We start from the raw sequence: 19,123 nt of genomic DNA, 5'->3' as shown, positions 1-19,123 counted from the left end.
CCAATATAAGATTTTTAGGTCATAATATTCAAAATGGAAGAATAGTTCCGATCCAAAGAAGCATTGAATTTACATCCAAATTTCTTGATATCATAACTGATAAGACTCAACTCCAGAGATTTCTAGGAAGCCTTAATTATATTGCTCCTTTCATAAAGGACCTTGCTAAGGATACTTCAATTCTTTATGAAAGTAAAGGACCTTGAAAGATTAAAGAAAAATCCAAAAGTATGGACTGATGATCATAGTAAATCAGTCAAACGAATTAAGCAGAAGGTTAATAATCTTCCATGCCTTATGCTTGCTAATCCAAGTTGGGCAAAATCTGTTAAAACTGATGCCTCAGATATTGGATATGGTGGAATATTAAAATAATATTCCCCAACTGATAAACAAGAATATATTGTTCAATTCTATTCGGGAAAGTAGAATAATTCCCAAAAGAATTATGTTACTGTGGCTAAGGAAATCTTTGCCATAGTAAAATGTGTATTAAAGTTCCAGACTGATTTATACAATCAGAAATTTTTAATAAAAACTGATTGCCAAGTAACAAAGTTTATCTTTAATAAAGATTGTAAACATGATGTTTCTAAACAGATGTTTGCAATATGGCAAGCCCTGTTAGCTCCATTTGATTTTGAAATAATTTATAAAAAGGGGTCTGATAATAGTCTTCCTGACTTCCTTACTAAAGAGTATCTGGATTAATATTCTTTTGTTAATCTTTGTCTGGATGAGACCAAATTTCAATTCCTCTTCTAATAGAAGATGAAGAGGAAGAACAAATACATGCAGAGATAATATTCTTGTCCAAATGGGAAACCAGAAGCTAATAGCTTCAAATATTGCAAACACATCTGGTCTTATTACAGACCATCCCATGTATAAAGATTTTATAGATTTTATAAAATCCAGACAGAAGGAAGATAATAGCTCTCCATCATATTCTGCAACCTTCATGAATGATAGCGAGGAAAATATAGAGCTATATGATAAAAATACCTATGAAGAAGTTATACTTCTACTAGAACATTCAGACCTGAAATGGAAAAATGATCCATGGCAGATCATGAACAGATATTTTGATACGGTAAATTATGCCACTCCTGCTTATAAATACATGATGCACTATGAAGTTATACTTCTATCAACAGGATCAGGTGAAATTCAGCATTTTTTTCATCTAATACTTGAAAAGTTGATAACTTTTCAAAAATTATTATCAAGAAAATATTATCCTCACATGAATGGGGACTTAGTACCCTCAAAGAGAAGGATTATACCCAGAACAAAAGGTTCCAATAAAATTCAATTATTGGGACTACTTTGATAGTTTTCATAAAACCTTTTTATATGAAAATCCTAATAGGAAACATTCTTGGTTTATAAAGATTTGTTCTCATAATTTTACAGAACAAATTCCAAATTGGTTCGGACAGTGGTGGATATCATATGGTCCTTCATTGAATATTTTATCATATACATAGAAGTAATTTATATACTGAATGGGTTGAAGTATCCCCCAAAATATTGGAATTGCAGAGAAATAATATTTTCTTCCCTGGGATTGCATTGATGTACTTTTTTATAGAATTTTCTATACCTTGGATAATGAGATGGTCAGTAGAAGTCCATACTGATACAAATGGATTTTCATGTCTAAAGAGGATTTTTTATACAAAATTCTGGAATAAATTACTCCAGAAAAATACTGATGGGAATTTTCATGGAAGTGAAATTATAGAAGTTGTTGAGAGTACTATCAATAATTATAAAAAACAGAAAGCACTAGCAATTGAAACAATGGAAGATAGTCCTTTCAACAAAAAAGAACTAGAAAGCTTTAAATGAAGAAAGGGACTATGTCTAAATCCGAAATATTGGCTTCATATATGGAAGAAGTCAAGAGAGATTTAATAAAGAATCTGTACATAGAGATACCAGATGATATCTCTATGACATCAACAGGTCATACCATGGAAGAAGAAGGAACTGTAATAGCGGGAGAATCTCAGGATGTGGAAGACACTGAAGAGATTGAAAAATATTTACAACAATTCTACCAGCTCAAAGAAATCATGGAAGAATCTTCCAACAACACGAGTAAAGGAAAAGAAAGAGTCTGAAGACAAAGACCCCATCTCACAAAATAATTGGAGTAATAAAACAAAAGACTTTAATAAAGTGGAAGCCCCACTATTGGGCCCCTATTTAGGATTTGTAAAAAAGTAGTTTGTTTTATTACTTTTTTCTTTTTATCTTGTCGGCCATGATGTAATTATTTTGTCAGCCATTTACTATTAAGTTTTGTCCGTTTATAGATAGATCCATTATATAAAGATCTCATTTTCTAGTTTAGAAGCAGACTTTTTTGGAGAAAAGTTTTAGGAACTCTCTCTCTCTCTCTCTCTCTCTCTCTCTTACTCTTTAAAAAATATTCTTGTATTCAGTTTTTATTGGAAATAAAAGCAGAAAAGATCGCTTGGCCACAATCTTAATAGTCTTAGGTATTTGCTTTATTTTATTTATAATTTGGATAAATATTTAGGCTAAATAGTGTTGTGTTGAACTTATGCATACTAGTCTATTCTTAAAACATATTTTGTTGCTAGTTATATACTGTATCACCCAATGGTTTTGAGGTTGAGACTGTAGAGCCCGGACAGTTTAACAGTCCAGGCAGTAAACCTTGGTTATGGAAACATAACTGGTGGTCCTTAAGACTCGTATTAGCCATGTGGGCGTTGAGAGAGTCATGAGGAGGATCGTGGTTTAAGGTTTGCTTGGCAGGACTGTGGCTTGACAGGGCTGGTGTCTCAGTAAAACTTTATCCTGTAGTTTGAAGCGATCCGGTCATAAATGGAGATAATATTGCTAGTGCTATTTCGATCCAACTGAATCCGAAATGAATTTTTTCAATGGTTTAAATGGATAGAAACCAAATAGATTTTAGTCCGGGTTCACCGACAAGAAAAATTATTTCTGAAGAATTTAAAAAACCCAGATGGAAACTTTTCAGAAATTGGTTTTTTAGTAATTTTGATGAGAAATTAATAAATTTGTTCCAAAATAATTTTTATAATGATATTAGTAGTCACAATAATTTGATTGCTTTTGTACCATGGTTTATGTCTATATATGTTGATTGTTATATTTCCATGTTAGAAAGAGATTATAAACTCACTAATGGTGAAATTACTAAATCAGTTTCCCCTCACAAAGCTATTTTCAAATGGAAGAAAAAGATAAAGTAATTTATTTCAACTAATTCCAACTTTGGATCTCTAGGTAGACTAATACATAAATAAAGTAGAGAAATAATCTAAATAGTCGATCACCTACTGCTTAAACTAAAATAATCGATAAATGTATAATATATGCATAATCAATGTATAATATGTATATAGTCATGTACAATTAGTCTATAATCCTGCTATGAAAAATAAAGAGTGAATCTAGTTGACTATTTGTGTAAAGATCTTATCGAGTTGTTGTTTTTAATTTTTTTTCTAATTAATTACGTATTTATGTGCTTTCAAGTTAATTTCTTTTCAAACTGATTTTTTTGATAGTCGTTATATACTGCAGTTGAGCTAGTGAGGAAATTTCACATGAGAAGAGTTTTTAATTCATACTAGTCTCTATGTTCGTGCTCTGCACAAATATCCCATGTAAACAAAATTCAATTGATTTCATGTCAGTCAATCTCAATTTAACTAAATTTGATTATGTGATGTCTACAAATTATTGCAGTAATACTCTTTCACGCGGTAGTTGTATGCGTCTTCGAGTGCCTTTTACTCTAAAGTAAAATTACTTTAGTCTAGGTATTTAGTAGGTCCTCTATATAATCAATGCACATTAGAGGATATGCAATTTGGAGCGTTGATAGTTTTTCTCAGAGAGTATAAGATATTCTTCTTATGGATTTTTATGGTTGAACTTCTAAAATTTAATATCTGAATTTTCCATTAATTCTTCATGTACATAAGAAAAGCAAATATCATATACTAAACACTAAAGAAAGTGAAATTTCTTGAATCAAAATAATCAGAAAAAATAACTAAACAAAGAAACGTTGATTTTCTTATTCAATTTTTTATTATTATATATGATCCTAAACGAAAATAATCCTCAATTCCAAACAAGAAAATAATAATAGAGAACTAATAATACCTTCGAGAAGTTTGCCGACTTCTATTATCTTCTTTCTGCAAGAGTACCATAGTTTAAACTAAAATTAACTTGGAAATATTTGGTGTTCGATATCTGTATTGGGTCTCGACTAATCCGATTTGCGCTTTGTGAAATTCACTAAAGGGAAGGTGCTTTTGGCCAAGATTTTTTTTTTCTATTCCCACAGTTCGAATCTGAAACCTCTAGTTAAAGGTGGACGAATCCTATCCAGAATCCTAAAAATAATTCCTAATGTGAAAATATAAAAAGACAAAGGCTCGAAAATAAAATATTTGTAACGTTTCCTAATGTTCTCAAAATACGAAAACTTAAAAAAAAGTAAAAGAAATTCGAAACTTTAAAAGGATTCAAATACTCTGCGGACATTGACCTCCAACGTGAGATATCCTTCATCAATTTGTTCAATTTTCTTCAAACTAAACATCTTAAGATTGATTATACATATAATTAATAAGAAATTAGAAGTATTATTAGCATAGTATTTTACCAGATGATACTTAAGATACAAGCTCATCATGCAAAACAGGTAAAAATAGAGAAGAATTTGTTGAAAATAGAAATACTATCAAATCAATCTAAAAGTATTCACACCAAACACAAATTTTAATTCCCGGTAAAAGGTATTCGTTAAAGTCTATAATTCATATGACCCTAAACCGAAGCAATCCTCAGTTTTAAAGAGGAAAAAAAACGATTACGTATATTAGGTTAAGGTGACTCTCTTATCCATAATCTGAAAGGCATATAGACTAACCGGTGCTATCGGCAAATGATCACAAACTTTGCAACATTGTAAAATTGTTCCAACCAAATCTCTCGTGTAAACATTATGAGACAAAAAAGAATACAACTCCAATTATTCCTCGGGCTGCAGATCCAGAATAAATCAGCACAATAATTAAAGTAGAAAAATATGAGAAGATGTTTAACTATGCAGTAGCCAGTAAGATAAGTAAACATGCAGAGAGAGAGAAAACAAAAGCAAACTTAGATGATATTCTCTCATAAGTAGGAAGGATTATAATAGATGACATCTCTAGGTTGCAAGTCGGTGGAATCCTTTCCAATTTGATGTCTTAATTGCATATTTTGCACACTTTCGACTAATATTTGATTCATATCACAATTAGAACTGAAGCAACTTTGTAGGAGTTTATGGTAGGCGTATGTTTACTATGAATGTGACTAATATATTACAATTAGTTTGAATATACAATTGCACCCACCTTTAACTTGCTTCATTAAACAAATATTTAGTTATTTAAGGGCACAACAGTCGATCAATATTTTAAAGATATTTTTATCGTTCAACATTTAGCGTGGAATATTAGTGCTTTTATAATAAATATAAATATAGATATAGATAGGGATATAGATAGATATAGATCAGGGGCGACTCAAGCACACATGTGGCCTAAAGCCAAAGTTTGATATGAGGCCTAAATTTTTAATAAGATATGTTTTTATTTGAAGTCTATTCTTCTAACTTTTTGAGATATAAAGTTGTTAATAATTTTTTTTATAATCGAATTTCTCTAATAATTATTGCTCGATTGATAATATAGCCAACCCATCTAATCTTTCTTGAGATATTGTTGATCTTAGATAAGATTTTACAAAGCAATAGAAGTATAGAATTATTGAAAACTTAAAAGTATTGTTGAACACTTGAACTAGTGAAATATTGGAGAAAGAAGGTGAGTAATGAAATCTTGGAGAAAGAAGGTGAGTAATGAAATCTTGGAGAAATAAGTAAGTAAGAATTTCAAAGAGAAACACAAAAAATATATAGGGTTTTCTGAAATATGAAGAGATTGAAAAAAAAAAGAAAGATTGACTTGGACAAATTAAGGAAGATTTAGCAAATTTTTAATGAAGGAATAAAAAATGAAAAACTAAAAGTTATGAAAACTATTCATCTACACATTTTAAATAAGTCAAAGTATTATTTTATTTATATATCTGAAAAGTCTTCTTTTTCTTTATATTAAAAACTCTAGTTTTGTATTAAAAAATTAAATATTATTTTTAAAATACTTATAAACCTATTATTTTAAAAAAAAATAGGGCCCCTAAATTTGGGGGCCTAAGGCACACGCCTTACTCCACATAAGGTTGGAGCCGGCCATGATATAGATTTATGATATTTCTCCCCGATATCCATTTGTGTTTTCTAATTTATGTACAAAATATTATGTCCAATCAAAGCCGTATATTTTTTTTAAGCCTACGATTGTTGGTTCTTTATTATTACCATTTTATCTTATGTTCGTGTAATTTTCAATTTCTAATGTCATTTGGAGGTCTTAAACTTGATTTAAAATACGCAATATATGATTCTTTTTTCCAGGAAAGGTAAATGGTACAATCCTTGCATTTAATAATTAAAATTGTAAAAGAGTAAACTTAGAACATAAGAATCTTTTATCTTTAAAATTAGTTTTGCAAAGGAGTTAAATTAAAATAAGATAAGTAAGCGTAATTTCTAACATATAAAAGAGGTAAGTATTACAAAACAGAAACTTGAGGGAGATTTCTTGAAAACATACCAAAATAAAAAGAGACAAAAAGAAGAAAAAAGAGAAAAGGAAATAATCATGATTAAGTTACACATTTGACATGTCCGCTAAAATAATTATATTTGCTAATCATATAAAAAATATATACTGATTATGTATAATATACATATTGTATAGTCATATATTGTATACAAAAAATATATTCCCTCCGTTTATGTGAACCTATTTGACTGGGAACGGAGTTTAAGAAAATAGAGAAGACTTTTGAACTTGTGGTGTAAAATGAGGCACATATATTTTGTGTGGCTATAAATTATTGCATAAATGTAAATTATTTCTAAATATGAAAAGAGGTAATTTTTTTTGGTATAAACTAAAAAATAAATAAGTTAACATAAATTGAAACAGAAGAAATACATTTTATCAATATTATTTTTAAGAACTATATAATTTTTTCAATAATTAATAAAAAGATACCTATGGAGTACATTGATCAGTGGGGCAAACTACTCAACTAAAACAGCAACCGCGCCGCGGCCCACGTCGTTGACGTGGCTTAAATTCCACGACGAGGACCGATGCAATTGGCGAAAGGGTAAATCTTGGGCTAACCGCAATCAAGTACCAACACTACGTCGTTTCACAGCACTAAATTAGAACAACGACTAAACATTAGCTCACTTCCCACTACCACCTGTAAATTCAACTCCGAAAATTCTCATCGGAGACGCATAGTAATATTTTGTTCTAGGGTTTGCTAATCACTTTGTCATCGCCGGCCATGGCGTTACAAACCGGAATAGGCTTAGGCAGAATCATCTTCATTGTCGGTGCTGGTATGCAAACTATTCCCTTTTGAGTCTTTTTCATGCTACTTTGTTCTAAGTAAAATTTCAATTTCGATTTTCTTCTTTTTAGCGATTTTTGCTAGTTTGATCTGATCGTATGTATATATTCCTTATGTGTAGGGTATACTGGTACTGTGCTGTTCCAAAACGGTAAATTATCTGATGTATTAGGCGAGCTTCAGGTACTTGCGTTCACCTTTTTATTAGTGTTTTTCGCCAAAATTGAGTTAGTTTTATCTGTGACTAAGTTAGTATTTTTTGAATTTCTGTTAACAGAAACCTTTTTTCTAGTTATGCTCTTAACTGAGGTTGAATTAGGTATTCTAGGTGTAATAAGTATCTCCTAGGTGTATAATGCTTCTACAGCGAGCACTGAATTATATACGGTGGATGCTGAAATTTGGAAGTGAATGAGATAATTCTTAATGACTGCGTTGTCACTGATTGAATTAGTTTTAGCTTCGTATTCCATGAATTCTGTTAATGGAAAAACTACTATTGTTTATGCATGTTTGTTGCTCGAAACAGGTAATCTAGATTGTAGTCACTTAGTATAATGCTTCAATTGCTAGCACAGGAGAGTAACTTAGCATGAATGCTGAAATTTGCAACGTAACAGGGAGAAGAATGCTTAAGAACTACCTATCAAAAAAATAATGCTTAGGAACTATGTTCTGTACATATACATGATACATGATCAACTCACCTTGTTTACAAGGGTTTTTGGCTGGATATGATTTTATTTGAATATATTTTTTTGCTAGATCCTTGTATGACCTGTAACTAACAAGAAGGATGTAGTTGTCAAATTTTAAAACCAATTTCCTGTTTCTTTTATGTTTTCCGCATTTAGTATTTGAATGCTTTAAGTGATTCTTTCCCAATCTTTTTGACAGAACTTGATAAAAAATTATGAAAAATCAGGGGAGACAGATGCTGGAGATTCAGATGTTATGGCTGCACAGGTACCTTGATCGTAAAAAGTAGCTTAAGTATACATATGAAAGTTCAGTTTTGTCATTGAATTTTTTTGATCTACTGCCAATGTGGTTTTATATGCAAAATCTACCTGTTTATCTATCCGTGAACATTTCCAGTCCTATAAATAGGCCGTATACATAGACGGCCCCTTAAACTAGTCCTGATTTTTCATCTAGACGCCTAAACTAAGCATATGACGTATGGACACTTGAACTATGCCCAAACTGTACCAATTAGGCACGAACTGCTGACATGGCAGGTGTGTGCTTCTTACTCAAAATTAAATGCGTGGAATGACTATATATATTAAGCTACAACAAAGTTTTTGCCGGAAAACATAAAACTTCACCTAAAAAGGAATTTGGCCGTTTTGGTTCTATTGCCATTCTTTCTCCAAATTCATGTTTTTTATGCAATTTCTTTAGCCACATTTTCAAACCAATAATTCTACCATTCTTTTTGCTTCTTGAACAACACTCATTCAGTTACTTTCGGTCACTCCACAAAGGTGTTTCTGCCATTTTCTTTTAGCAACAATCTAGAATAAATGGCCATCACAAAAGCAATGCATCAATGTTTAACTAGCAAGGAAATATACATTACTCCCTCTGTTCACTTTTACTTATTCACTATACTAAAAAGACATTTTCACTTTTACTTGTCCATTTTAGCAAATCAAGAGAAAGATAATTTTTTCTCTTATTTTACTCTTATTATTAGCTACTCATTCCCTAAATCATTTCTCAAGACTTCTTGAAATGCTGTCATTATTATGGGTAATATGGTAAAATGTATAATTCATTTCAGTGTTGTCAAAGGCATTTGAGGCACGCTTAAGCCCTTAAGTTCAAAAAAGCTCAGGGTATGCGTTCACGTCACTTATGTTGCACGTCAGTGTAGGCAAGGTACTAAGGCGTGCACCTCATTAACAATAAGTTCTATCTTGAATAAAGCGGTGCAAAACAATAATTATAATTGGCAAAAAATATATCAATTGTTAAGGAAATCATTATGTATGAAATTCTTAATTTTGTCTTATATTGCATATATGTTTTTATTTTTTCCTTCGTTGCGCCTTTTTTAATTAAAGCCCACACTTTAATTGTGCTTTGCGCTTAAAGCCCCGATAGATCTGGAGCGCTTTTTAACACTTTTCGCCTTTGACAACACCGATTCATTTATTATCTCTTAAGGGGAGTGCAAAGTCCATTGTGGACAAGTAAAAGTAAACCGATAATGCTTAATAATTCAAAATTTTAACAGCAACATCCAATCTCAAAACTCTGGAATACTACCATGCTGCATGTGCGCTCTTCATAACTTTCCCGGAACTCCAAATTGTCGCTGGGAAGTGCAAGGGTATTATGGTCGCTAGAGGAAAGGTGTTCGCTGAGCATAGCATAAAATTTTACCTGCCATTTTTCGCCGTTTTAAAAGCCATTTCAGCCAATTTGTATTTCCAAACAAAGTGGGTCTACGATATATTGCTGCTCTGCATTTCCTCACAAGGTGGGTTTTTTACTAAGAAAATTTCCGGTGGTGACCTATTCTTGTTTCTCAATTTCTCTTCATTTTACATATATATATTTTGCAACTAATGAAGTAAAAAGATGTGCTCCATCGTTTCTGGACTTCTTTCCATTAAGTCCGACCAGTTTCGAAGTAGGAGATGAAGAGTTTTTTTTCCTTACGTGTTTTTGCTTCTCTTTGCTGATGTGTGTCTTTTTTATTGGTTCTTCGGCCACGTCATCTCGAGTTGAACTTCACGCGCTTGAAAATTTTAACTGCTTGTGCCTCAAGTATCTAATCAGTGTTGTGAAGAGCGTGAAGCGAGGAAAAGCGACAACCCCATTTTCGCTTAAAGCTAGAAGCGAGAAGCGAAGCGCTCGCTTTTTTGAAATGAAGCAGAATTTAAAAAAAAAAAATTAAAATAAATACTGAAGGGAAGGGCAATAAGAACTACGAATGAAGGATATAAAAATAAGAGGAAGGGCAGTATACCATTCCAGTAAAAAATGGGCAGCATTTCAAACGAAAAAACAGTGCAAGAAAATGAAGAAGAAGAAGAGAAGAATGAGAAAGAAGATCTGAAAGGAAAAAAAAAATTCGCTAGCATTTCGCTGCTATTTGGACGCTGAAACAGTGGAAAATGAAGAAGAAGAAGAAGAAGAAGAAGAAGAGAAGAATGAGAAAGAAGAACTGAAGGGAAAAAAAAATTCGCCAGCATTTCGCTGCTATTTGGACGCTGAAGAAGAAGAGGAGGAGGAGGAAATCACATACCTGGACCAAACTTGATGATCTTAAAGTTGAAAAAGTGTAGAAAACTTGGAACTCTAGTCGCCTCTTTCTTTCTCTGTTGCTGCTGGGGTGCTGGTCGATATGTTTTAATAAAGGCCAAATACTTATACGGCCTCTTAAACTTGGCTCCAATTTCCATTTTGATACTTTAACTATGGCTAGTACCTATTGAACACTCAAATTTAATTTCAAGTGTACCTATTAAACACATCTTCTTTACCCTGTGTAAATAATTAAGTGCGTACTGTTCACTTTCGGATGATGTGGCAATAGATCGAATGAAAAAGTGACATGTGCCATTTTGACTTTCGATTTTCTTTTTTTAAGGTTAAATATTCCAAAAAATCTATTTTCACCCCTTTTAGTTTTATCTCCACCTCCCCCCCCCTCTTTCTAAAGCTATCTCTTCTTTGTAGCTCCATTCATGTCTTTCCTCCTCTTATCTATCGATCCCTCTCTTTAGCTATGTCCAAACAAAAAACATATTATTGTTTCTTGGTTGAAAATTTGTCATGTTTGTAACTTCGCTACTTGGCGTTAAATTCTAACATCTAACGGAAAAGTCGATGCCGGCGAAATCGTTGGGTTAATCTCCATGTATGTAGCTACAAAATAAAGTTAGTTTTTCATGTTTAATCTCTGAAATTGCTGGATTTCTCTCAGCAAAATCGAATTTGCTTGGTTGATGTCTGAAATTGCTACTTTGTGTTGTTGGGTTTGCTTTGCTGATATTTGACATTGCTGTGCTTTTCTTGTTGGATTCTCTTTGCAAATTAAGCTAGTCGATTTTGCTTGGTTATTGTCTGAAATTGCTGGATTTTTCTTGATGGATTTCTCTCTGTTAATTTCTAAAATTGTTGGGTTTCTCTCGTGGTATCTATCCGAAATTGCTGGATTTTTATTCTTTTCTGGATTTCAAGGTTTTTTTCGGTCTCTCTTGATAAATCATTTTTAGGTTTACACTTCTTCTTTGGCATGTAAGTTTATCGAATTTGAAGTGAAATAACAAGTTAATCAATGTTCTGGGATGAATCCGTAAGTAGATCCAGAGAAGAAATTAGGAAAAGGAAAATCTGGAGGGATATTAGTGATAGAGACAATGAAGGAGAAAGACAAAGAATAAAAAAAATGTTTGAAAAAAAAACAAATGTTATATTTCTTATTCACGCGCCCAACTTTGAGTGAAAATCACACATTATGCCACGTCACATGAAGTGTTTAATAGGTACACTTGAATTAAGTTGGAGTGTTCAATAGGTATTTGACATAGTTAAAGTGTCTAAATGGAAATTGGAGCCAAGTTTAAGGGGCCGTATAGGTATTTGGCCTTTAATAAAAGAACATCTATTTTAATTAGGCAGCCCTTTAAAACAGAGAAGCGCTCGCTTCAGTCGCCTCTCTTCGCATCGTCGCTTCTCGCTTTTTAGTGGGAAGCGACCGCTTTTTCATACCTGCTACGCTTCAGATAGCAGAAGCGGTGAGTGGGTCGCCTCGCTTCGCTTCTCGCTTTAAGCGAGGAAGCAGCCTCTTTTCACAACTCTGTATCTAATAGGTACAATTTAAGCATAGTTAAAGTGTTCAATAGGTCATATGCTTAGGTTAGGTGTCTACATGAAAAATAAGGACACGTTTAAGGGGCTGTCTATGTATTTGGCCTTTTAAATTTCCTTTTCATAGAATAACAAAATCATTCTTTTTATAACCGTGTGTTCGGGCCAGCTTGCACGCATCTTGGCTAATTCCAGTGGGTACATCCTATCTCCTACCACAGGTACCGGGTAACCCCATCCACCAAAACTTGAACAAATGTGAAGAAATCACCTAGTGTTTTTGTCTCCGTTGGGCCTTGAACCCAAGACTTTATTGCTCTCAACGTTCTTCATTGACCACTAGGCCACACCCTTGGATGCAGTAACAACATTATTTTTTGCACTACCTTCTAGAGTTAACATTGATGAAGTACTGGTATTTCATAATATGGTTATTTTTTATTTTTTTTTGAAATAGGTAATAAGATTTCATTAATGAAGGGCATAAATACCCGTATACAAGAAGCATACCCAAATATAGAGAAACCTCACAAAAAAGATGGTTATCTACAAAAGGCACCCAATCTTCTGTGCTTAAAGGAATCTGGTGCACCAAAACATAATAAGGGAAAAGAGGCTACTCCTTGAATGTAAAAGTCCTTCTCTATCACATCAAAAGGTCTTCTATTTTACTCTCTCTAAATGGTCCACATGAGTGCAATTGGAGCGACATCCCAAGCCTTGCGTCTCCTCCTCCTCCTGAATGTTGAATGTCCAACCGAACATTACTTCTTTAACCGTTCGTGGCATCACCGCTGAAGTCCAACCCAACCCAACCCAACACTTCACACCATAGGCAAGATGCAATATGACAATGTAAAAGAAGGTAATCTACTTCTTCATCTGAGCGCTTGTACATGAAGCTGCAACTGATACATGTAACTCTCCTCTTCCTGAAATTCTCAGCCGTTAGACTCACCTCGTTTATAGCTAACCATGTAAAGAAACACAGCTTTCTCGGCACTCGAGGTATCTAAACCGTGAGATAAGGAAAGGCTACCTCTGCTCTATCCAATAATAAACCATAATAGGACTTTTTAGAAAAAATACACCACATCATTGGCCCTTCCCCCTCAAATCTCTGAACATCATGGCTAATCCATGAAATATTATGCTTGTGGAGCAACTATCAAACTTTGGAACTCAACAATCTCCCAATCTTCTACGTTTCTCCTAAATCTCAAACCCTAATGTGTTTCTCTATCTTGAATCCTCTGTATGCTTTGAATTGACATTTTCTCTTGGCATGAAATCCTGTGCATGTTAGGAACATTGATACTTAAAATGTTACTTTCACACCGTCTGCATCTAGGGGTGGGCGTTCGGGCAGTTCGGATTGGATATGAGAATTTCGGTTTGGATTTTCGGTTTTCGAATTGAAGAAATGACAATCCAAATAAGTTCGGATTGTATAGGATTTTTTAAGTTCGGTTTTGGATTAATCGGTTTGGATATTATGGATTTACGGCTTTGAGCGTATAAGTTGAGATGTTTCTATTTTTTACAAAAATGAATATCCGAATGCATTACTCTTGTTAAATTGCTTGAAAAGTTCCTCATTCTTGCCGCAATCATCCAATAAAGTATTCAAGTAATGAAATTATTATAAATAAAAATACAACAGAGACATTAATACGGCCGATAAGAAGTAACAATAGTAAAACCATGTCCAAATAAAAAGTATTCTGACAGTAATTTAGTAATTAATATTGAATATATGAGATAATATATAATGGGTAGGGTATTGAACTTATTACTATTGGCATATGGATAATGGACAAAATATAAAGTATAAAAATTTCGGATTTTTGGATAGGCATAATAGCCTAATAGACACTTGTATTTCTTCTCATTTGACATCCTGGCCCCTTACTCCATAGTTTCAAGTGGACACCTGAACTTGTTCAAACGTGATATTCTAAACACCTCCACAACTGTGTGTTGCTCACTTGCTTGACGTGGATGACACATCAGTGTCCCCGTCAGATTTTCCGTGATAAAATAATAATTTACTTTTTTCATATTATTTAAAAAATTATATAATTTCTTTTCATGTTTTACCCCTTCATCTACTTTATTTTTCCTTCACGAAAAGCACCCTTCTTCGGTCACACCATTGATGGAGAGTTCCAATACATATTTACTTCAAAATTACAGATAAATAAACAAGACCCATCAAATATCTTTACTCAATTTGAAGAAAACTTGAATATATATTCAAAGAATATTACCAATAAGACCACGATGGTACCCTTTTTCAGTCACTATCCCATAGAGAGTTCCAATTCAAACTTGAAAATTACAACAAAATTAAACGAGACTCATCAAGAATCTTTACCCAATTCGAAGAAAGTTGGAATCTGTATTTACAAAGCCCACTGCAATCAATTGAAGTCAAATCCCACACTTATAAGTAGCTAAAACAGAAAATCAATTGAATTTTCATAGGTTTTATTTGAACCCTACTTGAAGAATGGAGGGAGAAAGAAGAGGAGGAAGAGAAGAATGGAGGGGAAGAAGAAGAGAAATGAGGGATGGGGAACGAACGACCCTAACGAGGGAGGAGGAAGGACTCTTCAGCCTTTTTTTATTTTTCTCTCTTTTTAATTTATTTTCTGCCTCTCCTTTTTATTTTTTCTCCTTATTTTAATCTTTTAAATCAAAATTACCAGTGCTTACTCTCTTCATTCGCGTGCATTACACGCATATTGTCCAGCTCAATTTAGTCAATGCCACATAAGTTGGGTCAACGGTCAGAGGGGATTAAAATAATATATTTGATCAAGTTCAAGTGTGCACTTAAAACTTTATAGAGTAAAGGAACCAGGATGTCAAATAGGAACAAGTACGGGTGTCTATTAGGGTATTTCTGCCTTTTGGATATCCAAAAATCCGAAGTACCAAATTCAATATCCAATTCGAAATTCAAAAATTTTAAAAATTAAACCCAAAACCAATTCGTAATCCGAAAATCCAAACCAAAAATTCAAAAAATTCGGATTTCGGTTTGGATTTCAGATTTGCCCAAATTATGCCCACCCCTACGTGCATCCCCGAAAGCTTACTTTACTCTCATCATGTCGCACTCCAAAATTCGGGTGGGATGTGATGGCCACCTGACATAAGCTACCCGTCGAGTGAACCCTTAACTAGTTTGTGCTAAATGTACTTTTTACACGGAATTGAACATCATTAATATCGTTAAGAGAAATAAAATTGAAATAGCCGAAATTGAATTAAATCAATTATATAATAATAAAGTACATGAGTCTAACGTGACACTAGATCAAGAGTCGAGGCTGGTAAGCTGCCAAACAAAAAGTACATGAGTCTAACGTGGCTAAACTGTGAACCATAACCCACTGAATAAAGTCATGAGCCTTTAAGGACTTATTATACATGATCTGGGGGTTTCCATAGGAAATAATATAAAAGTGTAATATTAATAAAACCTTGCGAAGAAATCTGTTATCACTGGAATAAATCAACGGAGCTTGTGAATTGAATCTAGAAAACTTGCCTCTAACCACGAGCTTCATCGCCTGCACACTTAATGTCTGGTACACGACGTGGCATGCCTTAACGGGCTAAGTATCTCCGAGGGTACCTATGTCACGACCCGAAATTTTCCACCGACGGGACCGTGATGACGCCTAACATTTCAGTTGCCAGACAAGCCAATGTTAGAGAATCATTAAACCAATTCCTTATTTCCATTCAGTAAATAACAATAATTAACTAAAATGAAATATAATAAGTGCGGAATATCATAAAACTGTATTAATTACTACCACCCGGATCTGGAGTCACAATTCACGAGCATTCTAGAATTTACTACAAGTAATAGTCTGAAAGAAATACAACTGTCTGAATGAAAGAAAACAGCAGGACATAAAAAGATAGACGGGGACTTCAAGGTCTGTGAACGCCGACAGATCTACCTTGAGTCTTCGGACAGCGGACCAATAGCAAATCTCGATCAACCTGAGCAGGTATCAAAATCTGCACAGAAAGTGCAGAGTGCAGCATCAGTACAACCGACCCCATGTACTGGTAAGTGTCGAGCCTAACCTCGACGAAGTAGTGACGAGGCTAAGGCAAGGCACCTACAATCAACCTGTACAATTTAACGGTGTATACGCAAATAACAGGAATGAAGAACTAAACAGGAAATGTCGGGAGGGGAGACATACTGAGGGGAATACAAGATAAAGAACTACAACAGAATGATCACCGGAGCAGTCAATATACCATGAATCAACAGGAATAGTGAATACAGTAAAGAAAAATGCACGGCATCACCCTTCGTGCTTTTACTCTCAATCTCACCATAAAATTAATAAAAACGGCACGGCATCACCCTTCGTGCTTTTACTCTCATATCATGGCACGCCATCACCCTTCGTGCATCAACACTCACAATATGGCACGACATCACCCTTCGTGCATTAACACTCACGATATGGCACGACATCACCGTTCGTGCATTAACACTCTCCCTTACCATAATGCAATGCATAAACAACAACAACAGGGAGACAGAATAACAAGTACAAACCTTACTTCAATATTTGGTTCCATAATGTCAATCTCAACTTTGAAATAAAAACTCAATTATCACAAAAAAATCCGTAAACATGATAAGGACGATAAATTGAACAATACTAGCATAACACGTAGCAATTAACATAGGAAAAAACAATATAAGAAAAACAGAGAAACATGGAAAAACAGGTAAATTTGGCGGCGCATAAGTACTCCTCACCTCACATATACGCCGCTCACATAGATTTCACTTAGCAAGTAATCTAAGGTTCCTAATTCCTTCAAGTCAGGGTTAGACACAACACTTACCTCGCTCCGAAGGCCACTTAATTCTCAATCACAGCTTTTCCTTTGGAATTCACCTCGAAACCACCCGTTTCTATTAAAAAATGACTCAATAATATCAAATATTGCTAAAGGAATCAATTATATTGCATAAATTAAATTTCCCAATTTCTCCTCCAAAAAGTCGAAAAATCGACCCCGAGCCCGCTTGGTCAAAACCCGAGGTTCGGACCAAAATCTTTTTACCCATTCACCTCCGATCCCGAATATGTAATTAGTTTTGGAATCCGACCTCAAATTGAGGTCTAAATCCCCAAATTCCCGAAATCCCTATTTTCTACCCTAACCCCTAAATCTACCATAAAAACTCTAGATTTTAGGTTGAAAATTCAAGAAATGTAATGGGTAATTGAAAGAAAATGGTTTAGAATCACTTACCAACAATTTGGGGAAGGAATGACTCTTTGAAAAATCGCCCCTCATCGTTTGGTTTTTGAGAAAAATGAGTTTTTTGGCAAAAATCCCGTTTTGGATTCTGTTAAGTGCTGGGCGATAGTGTTCATCGCGTTCGCGAGAGCACTGTCGCGTTCGCGAAGGGTACTGGCTGCCAAGCCTTCGCGTTCGCGAGACCCAGCTCGCGTTCGCGATGATCACTCCCCTCTGGCCTTCGCGTTCGCGAGGAATGGCTCGCGTTCGCGCTGTAGGAACGACCAAAACCCCCCAGGTCCCCACATGCTTCGCATTCGCGTTGAGCCGGTCGCGTTCGCGAAGGGTAAATCCCCCATCACTTCGCGTTAGTGACCAGGCCTTCGCGTTCGCGAAGAAGAAGTCTCAGCCTCATCAGATTACTCTTCGCGTTCGCGAGAGGACTGTCGCGAACGCGAAGAAGGATATGACAAACACCAGAATCTGTAGAAAGCCAGATTTTTCCCAAGTCCAAAACATCCCGGGGCCTATCCGAAACTCACCCGAGCCCTCGGGGTTCCAAACCAAACATACACACAAGTCCAAAAACATCATACGAACTTGCTCGCGCGATCAAATAGCCAAAATAACACCTAGAACTCTAAATTTAGCACCCAATCAAATGAAATTCTCAAGAACATTTTAAAACTTCTAATTTCTCAACTGGACGTCCGAATCACGTCAAATCAACTCCATTTCTCACCAAATTTCACAGACATGTCTTAAATATCATAATGAACCTGTATCGGGCTCCGGAACCAAAATACGGACCCGATACTAACAATGTCAAATATCAATCAATTCTTAAAAATAAATAATTTTCAAACTTTTAATTTTCATAAAAAATTCATAACTCAAGCTAGGGACCTCCAAATTCGATTCCGGGCATACGCCCATGTCCCATAATTCGATACGGACCTACCGGGACCGTCAAAGCACGGATCCGGGCCCGTTTACCAAAAATGTTGACCGAAGTCAACTAAAATCAACTTTTAAGGCAAAAATTCTTATTTTCATTAGTTTTCAACATAAAAGCTTTCCGGAAACTTGCCCGGACTACGCACGCAAATCGAGGAGGGTAAAAATGAGATTTTAAAGGCTTAAGAGCGCAAATTCGAGTTCTAAAACATAAGATGACCTTTTGGGTGATCACAACCTAGTAAGTCTTGTTTACCACCCCCAAAGCGGAGCACAAGACTTTTCTAGACTAAACAGTTATAATTGGATGCAATAAATATAACTTAAGCAATTTAATACGTTAATACTGAAATCTGAAAGCTGAACGGTAACATGAAATCTGAAAGCTAAACTGTAACATGAAATCTGAAAGCTGAACTGTAACATGAAATCTGAAAGCTGATCTGTAACATGTAATCTGAAAGTTGAACTGTTA

The 19,123-nt window shown here is 34.5% G+C and overlaps 1 protein-coding gene across 1 annotated transcript in view; it reads left to right on the top strand.

The window, feature by feature from the left end:
• Positions 1–7,374: 7,374 nt before the first annotated feature.
• The window catches only part of LOC107759468 (uncharacterized), a 31,529-nt gene continuing 19,780 nt past the window's right edge, over positions 7,375–19,123 (top strand). The window contains exons 1-3 of the mRNA XM_075246276.1: positions 7,375–7,555; positions 7,688–7,749; positions 8,464–8,532. Of these exons, the coding sequence (XP_075102377.1) occupies positions 7,501–7,555; positions 7,688–7,749; positions 8,464–8,532 (186 nt within the window). The 5' untranslated portion in view covers positions 7,375–7,500. The remainder of the gene's footprint in view (positions 7,556–7,687; positions 7,750–8,463; positions 8,533–19,123) is intronic.

This window comes from Nicotiana tabacum, chromosome 23 (assembly GCF_000715075.1).
Source record: "Nicotiana tabacum cultivar K326 chromosome 23, ASM71507v2, whole genome shotgun sequence".
In the NCBI taxonomy this organism is placed as follows: domain Eukaryota; kingdom Viridiplantae; phylum Streptophyta; class Magnoliopsida; order Solanales; family Solanaceae; genus Nicotiana; species Nicotiana tabacum.
The sequence above is the reverse complement of the archived record's forward strand: the minus strand, read 5'-3'. Positions and strand labels throughout refer to the sequence as shown.